Here is a 20707-nt window from a genome sequence, read left to right as displayed (position 1 = left end):
TCTAAGTTCTGGATCGTTTGTTATTAATTTCCATTCAACACTATTCTATTCAGTCAGAATGCAAGTGTGTAGAGCGTAAATAATTTTATCACAAATTTGAGAATATACTTAAAATTTGTTAATTCTATTGAAAAGTGCCAAAAATAAACACCTTGGTATATTGTTATATCTTGGTTATCGACATATTTAATTGTTGCACTGTAATTTTTCTTACTACTGTTTATTTTTTTCCTGTATTAAACTTTTTTTTTTTTTAAACAAGTAACTAGGGGATTTATACTGATTAATTTAACATTGAAAAAGGTTCTTTTATTTGTTTTAACATTTTTCTTGGACCATTTATTCACTCTTTTCCTTGATTTTGATCTGATCAGAAGGAGTGACAGGTATTATCTCAATTGTTTATTGAACTATTTCAATAATTTCAGTTGAATTGGTGAATTGAAACAAGCTGTCATGTCATGTTTTTCCATTTAATAAAAACTGTGCAAAGAAACCAACTGCTGTTCTTAATTCAACAAATGCCTTTATTTTTTCTACATCCTTCTCCTTAAGAATCAAGTTTATGCATCTCTGATTTGTAAAGATAAATCAAGTTTGGAGACCAAAAAAAAAAAAAAAATGTAATCAGTGCATGTTGAAGCGTACCAGCTTCCATAAATAACAGCAAATTTGTACCACACTGCTTTCTAATAAATAGTGAAAACAGAACTGGACTTGGGTGTCAAAACGACATGTGGAATTAGGATACAAGAACGAAATGGGAGTTATAAACATCTTGAGAACCATGGAGTTAATAATATTACTCTTTTAGGATAAAAGAATCTGCAAAACATGAAATGCCAAACGGTTTCCAAACGTCACAATGTAATACTCACTCCGAAGAGAATCAGCAGTTTGAATTGAGACTCGCGTGACAAAGATTGAGAGTCAACAGACTTAACTCAAACAGCAATAGTTTTGGCCCAACTTTGTAGTAGCTGCCAGTGAAGAATAACATGAGGGGGGGATTTCTGGAAACAGTTGATGCAAGAAGTGCACAGGTCATGACGGCAATTAAACAACCACGACACAGCGAAATGTACTTGTTTGCATTATTAAATGAACTCCGTTTGAATGGTTATGGATTGTAGTTTTAAGGAAACAGAACTTGAGGCAACATCGAGACCAGGAAGACTTGAAAGGCAGATGGAGATGTAGTGGATGAAACACTTGGCATGGAAATTAATGTACACTCTCAAAAAAAGTAATCAATCAATCAATCAAACAAACGAGGTGTGATATAAAGACAGCAAACACACACACACACACACTCTTGGCTCCTCGTATTGCAGGTGTGTGAAGAGGTTAGTGCTGTTTGACCCGAGGAGCCGTGACTCGACGCAGGAAACCGTACAGAAATCCAAAATTCTACAGGAAAAACAAGAATTACAATGCTTTAGTTATTACAGTAATGACAAATATGTATAAATATATAAATATATGACATATGGCTACTACGGTAAAGACACATATATATAAACATATGATATATGGTTACTACGGTAAAGACAAATGGTTACTATGGTAATGACAAAATATATAAATATGGTCATTACGGAAATGACAAATATGTATAAATATATGGTATATCCTTACTACGGTACTAACACATATCTAAACATATGATATATGGTTACTATGGTAATGACAAATATATAAATATGATCATCACAAATATGTATACATATATGACATATGGTTACTACGATAATGACAAATATGTATAAATATATGGTATATGGTTATTAGGGTAATGACAAATATCCATAATATATCATATATGGTCATTTTTGTAATGACTTATGTATAATATATGGTTATTGCGGTAATGACAATTATATACAAATAAATGTGATATGGTTATTACGAAAATGACAGTTATATATAAATATATGGTATATGGTTATTACGGAAATGACAAATGTATAAATATGGTATATGGTTATTACTGTAATGACAAACACGTATAAATATATGGTTATTACGATAATGACAAATATGTATAATATATGGTAATTACAAAAATAACAAATATATGGGTTTTAAAAAAAACAAAAAATTCCAGGGTTTTTTGGTAATAGCTAACCAAAACTAAAACCATAAAAATTATTGCCGTTCCTTGAAATAAAATTAACTTTAACTGAAATTAAGAATTATGAATCACAAAATCAAACACAGCACTGTATGATGCATGCAAAGAATAAACAAAAATAGTGCACTAAATTTCCAGAATATTAGTCTTACCAGGACGGCCAAATACAGCACTCCGAGATAAGCTGCGATACAGCCAGCGAGCAGCAGGTCGAAGATCGCTGGTTTTACCCTGGTTTGTGTCAAACGCAACAACATTATTCAAACAGCAATTTTAATATAGGGTTAAGGCCATTTTTAACCCTGGGTTAAGCAAAATGTCGCACTTGTAAAGCGGAACGGGGGTCAGTTATTAAGGTTATTCAACTCATAAATGTGATAATTACATTACTAACCCAGGATTAAGTATGAAAAGCCATAATAATATAATGTTTAAAAATCCTGGATTAACACTGCAAACCTTAAAGGGATAGTTCACCCAAAAATAAAAAGTGTGTCAATTTACTAACCCTCAAGTTGTTCAAAACCTGTATGAGTTTCTCACAAAATAAGATATTTTGAAGAATATTTGTAACCAAACAGTTTTTTCTCTCCATACTATGGAAGGTATTGTTGGTTCACAAATGTTTGGTTACAAAAAATCCTCAAAATATCTTCCCGTGTCATTTTGAAGTGAACTATCCCTTTAAAAGTTTGAAAGGAATGCTAACATTTTTTATTTAAATAAACATCAAATCATTGACAGTCTCACCTATAAGCATTCATGGTCTGCTTAAGTTGATCATAAAAGACAAATTCAGGGTCCCTGTCAAAAAATGCAAACAAAAAAAAATCCCATTAACCTCTGAATATTCATTTCGAACGAGCACTGAAAGGGCGAGCGCTTCACCTCTTGTCGGCTCTGACCAGATGCCGCTTGACGTCCTTCAGGTAGCGGTTCATGTAATACTCCAGTGTGTTAACTATACTACTGTCTTTATCCAGCAGCTGTGCGGCTCGCGGCTGTGCCGTCAGCCAGTCCACCAGTGACACCAGCTGATCCTCCTGCACCTGCTGTGGGGAATACAGGAGCGCACGTCAGTGATGAACAACACGTCACGTTTACAGCGGCAAGTCTTCGCTGAAAGCAAACATGCTGAGAAATGTGCCTCAAAGGAGCAGTCTGTAAGAATGACAGCTAGTGGTGGACATAGGTACTGCAGTCCAAATTCAAAATATCAGACCCCCCCCCAGTCTCGACACTCACGCGGATTGCTAGTTTAAGGAGACGCAACAGGAACAAGCGCAATTTGTCGCGAGGAGACTTACATGGTCTTACATGGTAAGTTGATTTATCCATATTTGAATATACTCTCGTTCATAGAGATTTTTAGATGGATATAGAGGCATTTTAGGTTGTGTGGATCGAAATTGGGTGATGAAATACTATTGGGTGAACTGGCAGTGAGCGAGATCACACAGACCAACACAACAACCGACTGACAACACTGAACGTGTCAAATAATAAGTAAAAGTATAAGTGTTTTTCAGAGAAATGAGTATGTGAACTTAGCCTGTTTACTAAATATCTGCAAACATATGGTATTTTTATGTGTTAGTAGAGTCAAAAAGTTACATACAGCACCTTTAAAGAGGACCTATTATGTCTTAATGTTTTTAGGCTCTACTAGAACAGGTTTTCCTGCTTGAAAGTTGATTATTTTCCCGATATTCTCCATTGTTGCGGCTCCTCTCTCTCCAGTCAGTCAGTAACGCTCTGTTTAGTTCCTGTCTCTATGAAGCCCCTCCTTCTGAAAAGCACACTGTGCTCTGATTGGTCGGTTGGATCAGTGTGTTGTGATTGGTCGAGCGCTTTGAGTGTGTTTGGGAAATGTTCCGCCCCTTAACATAACCGCCAGTTTAACACACTACTAACTCAACCAGGCCCCGCCCCTTTATTCTGCATATTAATTATTCAAATGAGGAATGTTGTGACGTGTTCGTTCCCGGAAGAAACTCAAGACTAAAATGAGTACAATGAATTCAGGGAGTTTTGTAACTTTTTCGTACCTTAAAAGTTTTGTTTATAACCCTGCAGAGCTCAAACAGCAACATTACAGCTGAAGAAAGATGAACATAGGCAGCAGATTTTGGGATGTAACATGTCATCCGTCCATCTTCTACTCACCATCTGTTCGGTGAAGATCTCCAGGTCTCCGGTGGCGCCCTGAGTGAGATATGACAATTATCACACTATTGAAAGCCACATTTTTGAGATTTATGATGGCAAATGGTAGGGCTGAACGGTTCATGGAAATAAAACCAAAATTGCGATATGTCTTAGTGCCATTATTAAATCACAAAGTCTGCAATTTAACTAAAAAAGTATTGCGTTGAATTATTATTTATTTTTTTACAGTTGCATTGTAAAACAAAATAAGCTATTCTTTATTATTAGTAGCAGTAAAAAAAAACAAAAAAAAAACTTGATTTCTTTATTTTACAGTCAAATATTACAATAGTAATATTTATCATCGTGTAATATTGTTATTTAGAAATAGAAATGACAAAAATGTCTAATAAATGTAAAATATAATATACATTTAATATTTATAATATTTTATTATTACTATATCATATATAATAAAATAACATAAAAAATACACGGTTTAAATCTTTATCAGAAAAAAATTATTTAAAAAAGTAATATTTCTTATTTTAATTAATATAGGCATTTAGAAAAAAAAAATATATATATAAATATATAATATATAAAATATATATATATATATATATATATAATTAATGACCGGTTTAAAAAAACACACATTATAAACACAATCTTTATCATAAAAAATGTTTTGTTTTTTTAAATCGTAAGTAAATTGTAAAAAACATTAAAACTGCAATTACATTTAATTACTATACATTTAAACAATTTATCAAATTAAAATGTACATACAAATCAATATTTGCAATGAAAAAGACAAATGAAGAGAATGCCACGGTACCTTCTCCGTCAGGTTGTATATCACTCTCGCCAGCGTTTCTGCGATGACTTTAGTGTTGCGAGTGAGTTTCGCCAGATCCACGTGAGGCCTACGAGAACATGGAAACACAACAACGACGACATCATCAATGCAGCAACCAATCAGCAGCGAGGGAGGGAACTAACGGTGGGGCGACAGAGAGAGCACCAATCATCACCCACCCAGCGGTGGCCTCTCCCGACACTGACCGCATGTCCATGATGGAGTGGCGCTCGGGGCTGCGGTGGCTCTCCAGGCGGGACAGGGTGAAGGCGGGCAGGCGGCGGATGCCGAAGCGCTCATGTTCCCACGCCAGCGTGTCGTCCGCCAGGTTGATCTTCTTGTGGACCATTGAGAACTTCAGCTCGGGGTGCTGATGGGCCGCCACCTGATGATGAGAGATGATGATGACCCGCCAATGCCCTTTGACATCACAAGGACTTTTCCGTATTAGGGCTGCCCTCGACTAAAAAAAAAAATTCTAGTAGTCGTTCATTTAAAGGCACAGTGTGTAATTTTAGCGGCATCTAGTGGTGAGTTTGTGAATTGCACTCAACAGAAGTTACGGTGGCCGACGGGAAAAGATGTCATCGTCTGAGACAGCAGAGAGTAGCCAGTTAAGCAATGAGCTTTCTTTCTCACCATAGCAACCACCCAGAATACCCTAGCAACCACCCAGAACACCTTAGCAACCCACTAGAAACAGCCTAGCAACCGTGCCGAATTTTGCCACTGCAAGCACCACTCACATTTTCATATATAGATGTGAATATTATTGTTACTTGTTCAGCATATTTTCCACTTGAATCTGTTCATTCAAACGTAGACATTTCAAGCTGTCTATAGATATATTTCTCATGTCTGTGAGGCCGGCATATGCGCAGTTCATTTATGTGATGCGCTCAAGTTCACAGAGACCTCATCGACAGAAATCGCCATTATTTTACAAAAGCACAACGTTTTGTTGTTATTGTGAGTTTAAAAAAATAAAAGTAGGCCCTTTACACTTTGCCTTACTCTTATATGCATGACCAAAAAATGATGGAGTATTTTAAGGTAAACTCAAGTGATGCCTGTATGTCATGCAGTAAGAGCTCTCCACACAAACACTAGCATATGCCCTAATAATAGCGCACATTTGTCAAGTGTATGCTGCATTCACACCAAACGCGAATAGAGCGTCCGGTGCGTTTACGCGCGTCTGTAGGTCCTGCGGCGTTTCGCGCGGCAGATGCGGATTCGCCTCATTCGTGCGTCCAGTTTACGCGAATGACGTGAATTGACGCACGATTGAGGCGAATTGAGCGTCTGGCGCGATGGGCGTCTGATGAATTGACGCCCGAGTTGAATTTTTTTTACTTTGGTGTCAATTCGCGGCGCGTTAACCAACCAGGAGCCTGCTTGCTTGCTGTCCCGTAGTGAAGTGACGTGATGAACGGGGGCAGACCCGCTTTTCAGTTTATAATGTCATTTGAAACGTTTGGCCTCAATAAATGATTTTGTAATATGACTAAATGCCTGCGTGAAAGAAGGAATGACATTGTTCAGCTGTAGGGCTGTAACGATTTACGATATTAAACCGAAATCGCAACACTCAGATCCACGAACCTGTGTCGCGGTATGAGAAGGCAGATCGCGATCGACACACCCCTTCCCAGACTTATCTTTCTCGTCCAGAATAGATCCTAGGGCTGTGACGGGGTCTTTTACATATTAGGTATGGGAATTTCAAGCAAAAATAATATTCGAAGATCGCTGGGTATCATTTGATTATTATTCAAAAATCGCACCGCGCGCGAGCGCACACACACACACACACACACACACACACACACACACACAAGCAAACACCAGAGCAAGTGAGCAAAGCGCGCGGTGTTTGCTTGTGTGTGTGTGTGTGTGTGTGTGTGGCACCGGCGCGCGCGTGAACTGGAGCTCACCTCATAAACGAATCGAAACTTAGAAAGCTTGAAATACTTTTACTTGATTTAACGTTAATTCAAAACATAAAGAAATGCCGGCTTAGGCTAATTCGTAGGAAGTGTGCATTTCTCTATATAGGCGCGTTCACTTTGTGGCAAGCGTTATTCCTGCGCTTGAGATGCGGGTCATGCGGAATATATTATTTGTGGTTTACAGCACAGACAGTAAGCCTCGGTTACCTCAGAATAATTTTTAACATGCTCGAATCATCTCCACAATGGAGTAACGTTAGTTCTGTTTGTTTTTCAAAAGTATTTTGTTACAAGAAAACAGAGTTATAGCTTTAGATATTTATTTATTTATTTGGCTTTTAAAATCCTCCCTCCTCGCAAGAATCGCGGTTTGTATCGAATCGTGGGTCAGAAATCGGGATACGAACCGAATCGTGGGTTTGCTGTATCGTTACAGCCCTATTCAGCTGTATGTTAACTATGAACGTGACACTAAACACTTGCAGTCACACATTTCTGAATGAGATGAAGAAAAACTCCCATAATTAAAGTCGTTTGACCTACGTTATAACGAGTCATTAATGTATTTTAACTTATGTTTCATATAATAGAACCGAAGCTATAGATTGTGAATTGAAACATTTCTCGTTTACCGGCGGCAAACGTCAGGAGGACTAGCCGAGGTAAGGCTGCTCCAGGCGGGTTACATGAGCGCTGAGCTCCGAAACGTCAGATCACATTATTTAAATAGGCGCTATCTTTATAAATAAACCACAGATTTGAGCTTTAAACAACTACATTCTCGACTGAACAACTCTTAAAACTACATTTCGTGACACAATAACAGTAGTAGGCTATTTTTACATTTCACGGCCTTTCTTGCAAACAGAACCGCCTGCACTTGCCCCTCCCACAAGAAGCGGATTTCGCCTCGGACGCGCGTCCATTTCTCTTTGGACGCACGAATGCATTCAAAATGTTCAAGCGCCAAACTAGACGCGATAGAGTCGCTCTGTTCGCGTTTGGTGTGAACGCAGCATTAGCATTAGAGCGAGCAGACTTCATGTTTCAAGTGATTAGCCATATTTAAGGTTGATAAATGATAGGCCGAGAACGATCTGTCCGTTACAGATTTTGCCACTTCCTGTGGAGTTTTTTTGTTTTTTTCTGCGACTAACCGACTAATAAAATCGTAGTTTTAGTCCACTATTAGGGGGCAGCCCTATTGCGTATACATTTCTCAATAGCGAGCGGATAGTCTTACGGTCTCCAGCTCTTTGAGGAGGGTGTGCTGTGGGCTTCCCTCTTTCGGGGGCTTGGACACATGGAGGTGAAGGTTGTCGCTGTTACCCAGAGTGTCCAGACACAAAACAAACGCCACGTTGTCCTGCAGGAGACTGGAATCTGAGAGACAAGGACGAGGTCAAAGCTTTAGTGTTTTCTCTTCGATTACATTGGTTTTAAACAGCTTGTGTTTTGCTGATTGTTATCATTGTTGTTATTATTACTAAATTAATGCTATTAAAGTAAGAACTATTACTATTGTAATATTTGACAGAAAAATATGAGTATTTAAGACAAACAATATTATAATATTTGATATTTAGGACCGCAATAAAAATATATCTAAGATTAGTGTTTTCTTAAAAGTATTTTTTTTTTATAAAAAAAATATAAAACTAAGGTATTATAATATTTGACAATAAAATATTTGTAAAAAAAAACTTTAGTGGCACAATAAAAAAATAATCAAACACTTTCCTTAATAAAGGGAAACTAGAAGACATTTAAAAGGACAATAATTTCATATTAGCAGAATATTTTTCCAGATAAAGATTGCAAATTTTTTTTAAAGCTTCAGATTTGCTGCGTATAATTGTTAATATTATTATTACTAAATAACAATATTAAACCAAGTACGAAATATTACTATTGTAATATTTGACTAAAACATATTGAGTATTTAAGACAAATAATATTTTTTTTTTAAAATTTAGGAGCACAGTGAAAATTGATCAAATACTGAATTAACTTAATTAGTGTTTCAAATATTTCTACAAAGTATATTTATTTATTGAATTAATTATGGAATTATGTATATTTTTAACACGGACTTAAAGGCCAATAAGTGTATATTATCATAAATTACAATTATACATTTTTATAAATAAATAAAAATAAATATGCAAATATTATATAAAGTATTTATGAATATGACTTTTAATATATGTAAATATGTTGTATTGTGCAAACCAAATACCATATTTTACTAATTTTTATTTACTATTAATATTAAATAATAATAAAACATATCAAATTATCAAATTAATTACAATACAGCACTTCATTTAAACTATATTAGATGTGCAAGTTGATAAACAGTTAATAAATCTATTTTTAATGTCACATGCGAGTGAATGTCCCGCCCTGTGTGGTTCGTGAGGTCACGTCCGCACCTGTGTGATCCAGATTGTCCTCCAGCCAGCGTTTAGTGCCTTGGTAGTTAAACTTCCCGCCTCCCGACAAGAAAAACAGCAGGTTGTATCTATAAAAAAGAAGTTTTTTTAAAGCATGCAGACAGAAATCTGATTGAAGCATCCGTTATACTAAACGAAGCGCAAGTGTTACCCTGCATGTGTCCTCTTGTAGGAGTAGAGTCTGGAAAACAGTCTGGCGAGCTCCAGCAACACAGCCACACCGCTACCGTTCGAGTCCGCGCCGTACGACAGCCACTGAAGCAAAACACACACTCAATACACACACTCAATCAAGCTTTGAAATTAACACCCGCCAAATGATGGTAAAAATCAACTATGGCGAGTAACGCTGTCAAATCACGAGCCAATTTGGCATGTTACTTATTATGTTTACTCACTTTGCTGGGGAAGTTCGTGTGTGAGCCAAATCTGTCCAGATTTAGCGGAAATACTCAACTTGTGAGTCATTATGATATATTTAATATATCATATTGTGCAGAATCTGCTCATATCTGGCTGGCTTGAACATGCCCGTCATTACGCAACAAATAACGGCGCGCTTGTTCACTTGCATTGAAGCAATAGCGAAGATTAAAAAGCATTTGGTTAACAGAAGATACTTTTTTTTGGATGTCCCGACTCCTTTGTACTGTATTTATCTGTCCTCCTAAAACACATTTTTGGTGATGAGGATGACAGAGGGAGGAGATGCTGGATGACAGGAGTTAGTTTGAATAAGAAATGAATGTATAAAATCCAAATTTTATAACATATATATATATTTATTACATGGCTTGGTTGAATTCTAATGTAGAATGCGGTCTGTTATTTCTTGATAACACACCGTTGCTAAGTATAACAGACCGTTGCCATGAAAAACAGAGCGTTGCCATGGACACAGCATTCTAACCGTAGAGACGGAACGGACTATTTTCTTTAGCTGAAGCCATATAAATCGTTCTTAAATAAATAAATTCCTTTTTAAATCAATATTTTGTGTCAAATTATTGATTATTTGGTAGGTAGCCATGTAATAAGCAGGATAATGTATAGCGAGGCAGTTGTTATAGCGAATACAACTCCCTTCAGGCTCCGCGTCGGGCTCATAATCAGCCTGTCGGGGGTTGTATTCGCTATAACAACCGCCTCGCTCTACATTATCCCTTACATACATATATATATATATATATATAAGCTGTGACGTAGTTAATCTGGTTCATTTATTTTTCTGGCTAATAGAAGTTCTGAATGGCCGGTAACTTAAAAATTGAGTAGCCAAATTGGCCGGTGAGTGAAAAAGTAAATTTCAAACCCTGCACACAATAGAGGTTATATGTGTGTGACGTCACCGTCGGCCGGAGTGACTGCGGTCACTCACACTGAGTGGCAGAAACACTGAGCGACAGAATCTGTTTTCAGTGTGAATGCCCAGAAAAACACACAAAACACATGAAAAAGCTAAAAAGAGCTTTGAGATTGACTGAACAACTAGATTTGACAAGAAATCTGAGGTGTATTTGTACAGACTGCTGAAAGCTACAGAACAGAGAAGCAAATAGATCATTGCAATTCACAGAAACAACTGGATCCAGGCAGAGAAAGCTGGATTTGGAGGTGTCATTTAGGGGTAAAATCATACCATATATATTGTATTGTTATATATTTGATTGACAACACATCAATTAAATATTTACCGTCGTATATTCTGCTAAATCGGATGTTTTTAAATAAACACAGAGAAAAAACTATACAAGTTTTAAGGCTGGACAGTATGATGATATATATAACATTGATATGAATGATCACATGGATTTAGACCCATATTGTATTTATATAAAGCGTTGACGGGCAAATTTGCTTCATGTATTATTCCCTGTTAACTCCAGTCACTCAGCGGCTCTTCTGACACTCAGGCCGGCTGAAGAAAGTAACGTCAGTGTATTCCCTCTACACCTCATCGAGCGACACGAGGGCCTTACCGGAGCAACTCCGAAAGAGTCGTAGTGAGCCACCAGAACGATAGTGGGCAGATCTTCTCCCGCACCGGTGAGACGCCCCTGAGGACACAACAGAGATTATATGATGGAAATCATGCTTTTCTAATTCTGAGAGAGTTAAAAGACAAGTAGTTAGACTTAAAGCCATATTGCTTATTGTTGTTGTTTGTTTTAAGTGTTTTTGTTCAGTTCTTTAACTGAGATTCATTCACCAGGCAGAATTTCGTTGTACTATATGTGACCCTGGATCACAAAACCAGTCACATGACGCACGGGTATATCTGTGGCAATAGCCAACAATACATTGTATGGGTCAAAATTATCCATTTTTCTTTTATGCCAAAAATCATTAGGATATTAAGATCATGTTCCATGAAGATATTTAGTAAATTTCCTCTCATAAATATATAAAACATGTATTTTTGTGAGTGAATGCAGCACAATCGTGAACATAAATGCACAACTTTAAAGGAGATTTTCTCAATGTTTAGATTTTTTTGCACCTCAGATTCCAGATTTTCAATAGTTGTATCTCAGCCACATATTGTCCTATCCTAACAAACCACACATCAATGGAAATATTATTTATTCAGCTTTCAGATGATGTATAAATCTCAATTTCGAAAAAAATTGACCCATGTGACTGGTTTTGTGGTCGAGGGTCACATATGTATAATGACAATAAAGTTCGAGTTCATATTGAGTAGGGGTGTAACGATATTCAAACCGAACCCAAAAACCGCGATACTCTCATTTCGAACCGAAAGCGCCCCGTCCCCTACTGCCCCGCCCAGCTCTCACTTCACCATATGTCACAAAACTATTTTTTTCTGACATTTGATTAAATAGTAATTAGTAGCCTACACTTGTAACAACTAATGAAAGCTGTATTTTTTCTAAATATACATTTCCAAGTGCATGGCACGTTATATTTGGTGATCGATCACGCTTGGCAGTTAGACTGCAGTGTTTCCCACACATAGACTAATTCGTGGGCGGTGCGCCACAGAATCAACACCGTCCAGTCCGCTACATATTACGCCGCCAAAGCGAATTTTTATCCCGCCAAAGCCTTATTTGATCGGTGAGTGATGTAGATGACAGACTGCTGTGCTTGTGACCGGTCACATGTTACTGAAGAACGAGCAGAGAGAGAGAGCCCGGCCGCGCGCGCGCACTCTCATGTCTTTAAACTGTCTTGCACTCCCTCCCTCGCGCATATTAATCAAAATCTTGAATTGACACGATGGTAAAAGGTCGGAAGACCGAAGCTTCACGTGGAGCATTGGGAGATTTTTTTCCTGAATTACCGATTTGTTTTGTGCTAAAAAAAACGTTGCCTTTTCTTCTCTGAAAAGCGTTCCGCACATTCAGCTGAGACAAACCACACTTTCAATAAACATACACACCTATCCAGTGATTAAATGTTTTCTGTGTTGACACAAATCTTGTGCGATGTCCTAAACTGCCGGGATAATCACACAACGCGTACACACCGCTAATGACACCTCCGATTCGCGCACTAATGACTCCTTTGAACCAATTCCATTTAATGAATGGTTAAAACAACTGATATCAACAACTACACACGTCTAAATCGGTAATACTTTACAATAAAGTTCAATTTATTAAACTCTAGTTAACTACATTTAGTTAACATGAACTATTAATAAACTGCACTTCTAGCATTTTATTATTAATCTTTGTTAATGTTAATTTCACCATTTACTAGTAGCCTTAATAAAATCAAAAGTTGTTAACATTAGTTAGCCTAATGCACTGTGAAGTAACATGAATAAACAAAGGATGAACAGCTGTATTTTTATTAACTAAGATTAACAAAGATTAATAAATAATACAGTAAATAGATAGTTAATGAGTTAAATTATTGGTATTGTTATTAAGTTAAAAGTGAATAGTGTTCTTTATTCTAGCTGGTGCCCTGCCAGGAACCTCACAGCAAACCGCACCGAACCGAACCGAGGCTCCAAAACTGTGATATGAACCGAACCGGGGCATTGGTGTATCATTACACCCCTAATATTGAGTGACATTTCTGCCATTTCTCACTTTAAAAGTCGACAGTTGCGCAACACAAGGTCAAATTGACAGTTGTAGTTTTTATTTACACAATAACAATCTCCAAAGTGCGTTCACACAACAACGCCAGCTGTTTCATCAACACAACACGTGTCATGTGCTCTCGTGAACGCACGTTGGAGATTCATATTTTGTAAATAAAGTGGTAAATTATGTTTTTTTGGGCACATCGCTTCATAAAACGTAGGTAGTCACATGGGTGACTTAAATGATGTCTGTACTACCTTAAATAGACTACGGCAATTAACATTGTCAGAACATGTAGTTAATTACATGTTGTTTTGTTTAGTTATATATAACCGTGTAATCTACTTTATCAATATATATAACAATATAATCGCGATCTTTCTTTTAAACAAAAAAAACCTGATTTCTCAGCTCTACATTAATGTCAATTTTGCCACAAATTCGGCTTTAGAAGACTCTCGTAGTCCAGAACTACTTTTATTATAGTTTTCAACTTTCACTAGATGATAAAGCAGCTTGAAATGTTCTTCAAAACATCATTTTGGTTCAGAGAACAAGGAAAGTCATGCAGGTTTGGTAGGACATCACGAGTAACTGATGACAGAATCTGGCATTATGGGTAAACTGGTGTTTTCTGGCATCAGTTACACTCACCTCTAGACTGGTAATGGCCCAGTCACTGACAGCTTTACTCTGAGCTCCACTGGTCACCATCTGAAAACCATTAGCTGTCGCTGTGTGCAGCAGCACTGTGCAAAAACAAATGCATACACATTAACTATAAAACACTTATGTAAACATACACACACGGTATAATACATTAATATGTATAAAAATGATTATAAAATAAAGTATATTTATATGCATGTATTAATACAACATATTTTATATAAATCATTTATTATAATATATAAAATGAAATATATATAATTTGTGATATTTTTATACATATGTGAATGAAATATAATGTGTATATTTTGTATAATATATAATAAGGTGTTTGTATATACATATATATATATATATATACACACGCATACATTTATGCTGTAATATATAATTTATAGACAATTAAAAAATAAAGATAACATTATATAAATAGATAAAAAAACAAAAAAAATATTTATATATTTTTATTAAAAAAATCATAATATGAATTATTAATATTGTATACAAATAACACGTATTGCAATATATATTTGTCTGATATGTAACAATTAAAATTATAAATTAGCTTTATATACAGGGGTGCACATAACTTTTTCAGTGAGTTACTCAGATGAGGACCAGGAGATGGTGTTTGGTACTCACCCCATATGTAGCGTGGCCACAGCTGCCAATCATGACGTCACATTTCCGTTTTTATAGCATAAAATAACTAACTAAAACCAAACTTATTAAAAAAAAAATAAACGAAAACTTAAATTTACATCAGCGTGGGGGAAAAAACGACCTAAAATGATAGAAAACACCTTTGGAAAAAAATTATTTGAAGTGTTATTTGATTGTTCAGATATATTTATTTGTATAAATTAAATATAATTAATCCTTATTAAAGATATTAAAGAGCAGTGAATTTTCTCTTTTTATTTTGTTGTTTGATCAATATTAAGTGTACAGAAGGCATTAGGTTTATTACGCACTGTCACTTTAAGAGCGAGTGTGCAGATCCAATTGCACTGATGCACGGTACGTTCTGTAAAGACATAACCGACTGTGTTTACGTGAATACTCTCCAAAACGGTCATTTAGACATAATGTTGTGTGTATTTGTCCATTCAGACGCGAAAGAGAGCTCGATTCAGTCCTTGCGCGCAGCGCGCTGTGTCTATGTGCGGGGCTGCATGCTTCGGGTCGTGTGTGTGTGTGTGTGTTCGCACAGAAAAACATACCGAATAAAGCTGTCTTTCGCGTCGTCACTCTTATTCAGATCTATCCATATGCCTGCTCTTCTCTTTCTCCGAGACGTTTACATTTTTTAACGATTTGAGACATGCATGAAGCGCATGCCGACTCGGTAGATCAGCACGTTACAATTCATATGTGCGCATCTTCCACAAACGCAAATCAGTTCTGACTGGATCACTTCCCCAAATCGTCCCTCCCTTACATTTTCGTCTAGTTTTTATTCGTCATAGTGGTCGTCATTTAAAACAAGGTTTTTATTTAGTTATCGTCTCGTTTTCATCTGTGAAAAAATTTAATTAACACTGCCTAGGTTACATTTTGGCGACAGTACGCAAAGGCACGTAGTAACACAAGTGGCATTACGCATTCCTGATTTTTGTCGCGCATGCGTACCTGCGTACCAGTTATGTGCACCCCTGTTTATATATATATTTATATAAAATATTGTATAAAAAAGACATTAAAAATAAAATAAGATAATATATCTAATTATTACAATATTTATTATATTAAAGCATTTCATTTAAACTCTCTTGAACGTTCATGAAGAATTCCACAGAAGTGCATATTTCGGGTACCTTCCGCCGCTGATGAAGAGCCCTGTGAGGAAGAGGAGATCTGTGTCTGTGTGTAGATGGACAGCAGCTCCTCGTCCTCCAGGGCGAAGTACACGGGCACGATGGTCTCGGTGGCCAACAGCTCCGGCTCCAGCTCCATGAACTGCTGCCGGGGACGAAAACAGACCAAAATCAGCTCCAGGAGGAACATCGGACACGGCACGCGCCTCTGAACGGCTCCTTAGTAGCGCTGGGACAATATATCCATGCATTGTTATTCGTGGATCGACTCCGAATGCATCACAAAAATCTAGGCTAGATTTTAACCGCACGCTCTGAGTTTGAGAATGTTCTCGCACCTCAGAATGCTTTTATGACTTGAGATGAACTTAAAAACCCTTGTAATTCGCTTCAACCTTTATTATTTTATAGAAGGTTCAAGTGGTGCGTGTAAGGCAGGGGTCACCAAACTCGGTCCTGGAGGGCCGCCGTCCTGCAGAGTTTAGCTCCAACCCCAATTGACCCTCTGCAGGGAGCTTGATTGACAGGTGATTTGACCAATCATACTTCACCATCCGCCATTTTGTCCGACAAAGCAGTCAGGAGAGTTAGTAGATTAACATGGGAGGATTTGAACTTGAGAAGCGGAGTGTACTGACGCATTTCCGCGGTTAAAACAACATTTCTTCTGATGTTCATTCATGTTTATTTGATGCTATAAATGAACTAGAAGGAAGAGATGATCGGTTCACGAACGGCTTTAACTGAGCGATCGGTCACGACACATTAAAGAGCCACAAAACGGTATTTATTGTTTAAATTTCTTTTAAAAAATGACCAAATTTGAAAGGTGAGACATTGTTTAATATCAAAAGTAACCTGGTCTGTCCTGTCTTTATTTATCACTGCGTGAGAACATGGTGTGTGTGTGTGAGAGCGGCGTAGTTTGTCGGACATAGCGACAGTAACTAAGGGGGGCGGGTCTTTGCGAACGGTCAATTAAACACACCTGAACCAGCTAATCAAGGTCACACTAGGCATACTAGAAAGTTTCAGGCAGGTGTGTTGGACTTGGTTGGAGCTAAACTCTGCAGGACCGAGTTTGGTGACCCCTGGTGTAAGGCGTTGGAGGCCAGCAGAGTACGGCTGTGTCTAGAGCACGCAGCGCCCTCTGCTGTTAAACACTAAACTCAGAATCGATTCGAGAGAGAATCGCAATGTATTCGGAAAAATGTTAATCATTCCTCGATTCACGATGCATCGATATATTGTCCCAGCCCTAGTCGTCAGACAGCGTTACCTGCACTATGTCCTGGGGCATAGTGGACATGTTCTGGGGCAGTATGATGACCACGGCGCCCGCAGACTGCCGGAGGGCTTTCTGGTATTTCTCGAAAGAGAAATCGGCGAGCCGCATCATCACGCATCGACGGCTGAGCACCTCGGCCTCCACTGAACGAGCCTCGGTGTTTAAAATGGCATTACGGGAACCTGCGAATCAGATCAGATCAGATTATTAATGCATGTGCCACATATTGAAGAAAAAAAACCTACCTATGTCATATTGCATTTTGATCATAGAAATATTTACAGTGTACTTACTCAAATAAGTACTGAGTAATATTAATTGACTACATACTTATTAGAGTTACGTTTAGGGTTAGTTACTTGTAATTGTGCATAATTTAGTAGCCTACATATATTAACATGTAAATATGTCACCAATAAAGTGTTAACAAATGTTTCTCTTCACCAAAATATATCAAATAAATATCTTAGAAGTCTGTAATCACCTGTAAAACCAGTTTTGATTCATGAATTCTCATGAAGAAGAGATGTTTGATAAACTGCCACATCCTAACGCTTCAATGAAGGGTTATTATCCTTAACTAAGTCTAAAGCTATTGCTAATTTAAAAATAAGACAAACTATAGTAGTATTAAATAATACTAAAATAGCACTGCAAAAAATAACAAAACTTTACACATAAAGAGCTACGAAGGAGTCACTGTGGTAATACCATGGTATTTCTTGAAGTATCTTGTACCAAGGTATATTTGTTAACTAAAAAAATGAACTAAATTGAACAGAACTGAAACATGTTAAAGTTGAAGCACTAAAATAACAAACTGGAAAAAGATAAAAACAAACTGAAATGAAGCTGAACAAACTGAAGTAGTAAAAAGGACAAAAGCACATATCAAAACAAAAATACTAAAACTAAATTTAAAAACTTAACTATAATAGTACATAAATAATAGTGCTGCGTCAATGTGAGAGTAACGCGGTAAATACCGCGGTATTTAACAGTACGACATGTAAATATGAAAGTCCATTATTAAACCATTGATTGGTTCGAGTTCACAACCATTCAGTTACGAGCCCTGGAGCACATTTTGAACCTAGAAACACTTCAAACACGGTAACACCATGGTACCAGTCTGGGGTGTTGTTGATAACTGAAAGGTTGTAACGTTAGGTTTAAACCCCAGCAGACGTGGGTTAATAACCCACTACGCCACCACATGTCCCAAATACAAAGCGAGAGATGTTAATAAAGCATCATATGGGTATATAAAGCGTGTTGTGTCGGTTTATTACCGTAGGTTTGTCCCTGCAGGTCGTACTGCTGCATGCGGTACACACTGAACTCATGCGCCGCTTCCGCGCGCAGCGGACACACCAGCACCAGAAACAGCACCAAACTCAGCGGGAACGACCACTTTAGCATGTTCTCCAACACCTCGCTGGCCTCCTCGAACATGCTGGAGCCGGTTCGGGAGATTCCGACAGAGAGAAACGGAGAAAAAGACTGAATGAATGATTGACGGCGATTGCTCGAGCTGTCAGGCGCCGCGGTGGTGAGAGTTTCAGGCAGGCGAAATCACCGGACACCTACACATCTGTCGTACTGTAACGAGACTGACGTTTTTGCTTTTACCTTTTTTTTACATGACAGATTGCGTTGAATACTGCTAGTTAAGAATTTAATATTTTTGAAAATAATTACAATTTATGAAATATTGTTCATGTGCATCTTTTTTTTTGTGTTGGTTGGGGTCCATCAGGAATATTCAAGGGCTACCTCATCTGACCTTTCTCTCCAGATTTATTTAGCCTATTTATTTAGCAAAATATACACAATCAGTTACATTTGGGGAGTGCAGTACAATTCTTCATATAAACAATAAATTACAGTATAAATATAACATTTTATTATTATAAATAATTCATTTGTATTTGTTTATAAACTTTATGTCATGGTTAGATTAAAGAAATTACTGTTTATAAAGATAAGACATTTCTGTATATTTGTTTGTTTCCTCACCAATGAGTCACGAGTCATAAAATATGTTTCAATACTGTATTATCAAAATAATATTGTATTGGTTAGATATAAAAGAACATGTCTCCTGAACTATACTACTAGGCTACTAATGTCTGTATTAAAATACAGAATAAATTTTTTACATTAAATAATGAAGTGCTCTTGATGACCACTAGAGGAGTCTTCCCGTTTCCCACAATCCAAATCTCATCATGTGCATTTACTGGTTAAATTAGTCAGAAAATAATTAACATTCACAGTTATTCTCATACAGAAATAGTTAAAAAACTATGATTTTACTGTAAAATCAAGTTTGAATTCAGCTCTTAACTCAGTTATTAGTGATTGATTAAATAAAATAATATAACATAAATATGAAGCTCAAATACCCAACAGCATTAGTTTTAGAGTGACATTACTCTTATGTGAAGTAAAAGGCCGCATATGTTTTGCTTAGTTATTGGTTCATATAAAAATTCTGTTTATATTTATCTTTTCATTTGTTTTTGTTTACTGCTGCAGAATATTATTCACTTCACATTAAAATTAATAAAAGTATTTGGTGTCTTGAAATGATCAAATCTGAGATTATTATCATTAATTATTCAGATGTTGGCCTCTCAGGCAGTGTAGTTTTAAAAAAGAAATATCTAAAATCACAATAAACACTCACAGAGTGACTTTACAAACCGTTTATTGACTGATCTGATCTCAGTTTGATGTGTTTATTCCTCAGACTCTGTCCACTGTTGTGGTCCTCCTGAAGCTGTGATCCGATTGGTCCTCTCTGCTCTGGTGGGCGTGGCTACTGTCATCATTCTGGTTTATGACATCAGATCCAGTAGAAATAACAGGATTATTGATTTTTAATGTCTTTCTATATTCCTCTTCCTCAAAGAGATCTGAAGCTCCATCAGTGCTGGATGACCTCAGTGTGAGACTGAAGGCTGTTAGTTTGAATCTCAACATTAAGATGTTTGATGTTCATCTCTCATATCCTCTCTAGAATATGTTCTATTCTATTCTATTCTATTCTATTCTATTCTATTCTATTCTATTCTATTCTATTCTATTCTATTCTATTCTAATTTGAACAGTTGATATGATTACAGCAGTATTTTCTGTTCCTGGCACAGATATTCAACATCCTGGTGTGCTTACATTAATTGAGCATATTTATTTGAATATTAATCATATGAAGATATCAGAGGACACTTTCACACACACACACACACACACACACACACACACACACACACACACACACACACACACACACACACACACACACACACACA

General features: G+C 36.9%; 1 protein-coding gene across 2 annotated transcripts; it reads right to left on the bottom strand.

Moving 5' to 3' along the window:
• Positions 1 to 391: 391 nt before the first annotated feature.
• Positions 392 to 18993, bottom strand: ncln (nicalin). Of its 2 annotated transcripts, none has more exons than XM_079593180.1 (15): positions 18683 to 18993; positions 17382 to 17572; positions 16103 to 16247; positions 14271 to 14365; positions 11532 to 11609; positions 9704 to 9807; positions 9532 to 9620; positions 8340 to 8479; positions 5324 to 5529; positions 5124 to 5211; positions 4301 to 4339; positions 3023 to 3186; positions 2885 to 2938; positions 2287 to 2365; positions 392 to 1410 (listed from the first exon to the last, which is right to left on the bottom strand). In XM_079593180.1, the coding sequence occupies exons 1-15, from the start codon at positions 18843 to 18845 to the stop codon at positions 1348 to 1350; spliced, it is 1698 nt and encodes a 565-aa protein (XP_079449306.1). In that variant the 5' UTR covers positions 18846 to 18993; the 3' UTR covers positions 392 to 1347. The 2 variants fall into 2 exon arrangements, with proteins under 2 accessions (XP_079449306.1, XP_079449307.1); XM_079593181.1 differs by having other exon boundaries at positions 470 to 1410; positions 5351 to 5529; positions 18683 to 18991.
• Positions 18994 to 20707: the final 1714 nt, after the last annotated feature.

The sequence above is a fragment of the Phoxinus phoxinus genome (assembly GCF_949152265.1).
Source record: "Phoxinus phoxinus genome assembly, chromosome: 20".
Taxonomy (NCBI): domain Eukaryota; kingdom Metazoa; phylum Chordata; class Actinopteri; order Cypriniformes; family Leuciscidae; genus Phoxinus; species Phoxinus phoxinus.
The sequence above is the reverse complement of the archived record's forward strand: the minus strand, read 5'-3'. Positions and strand labels throughout refer to the sequence as shown.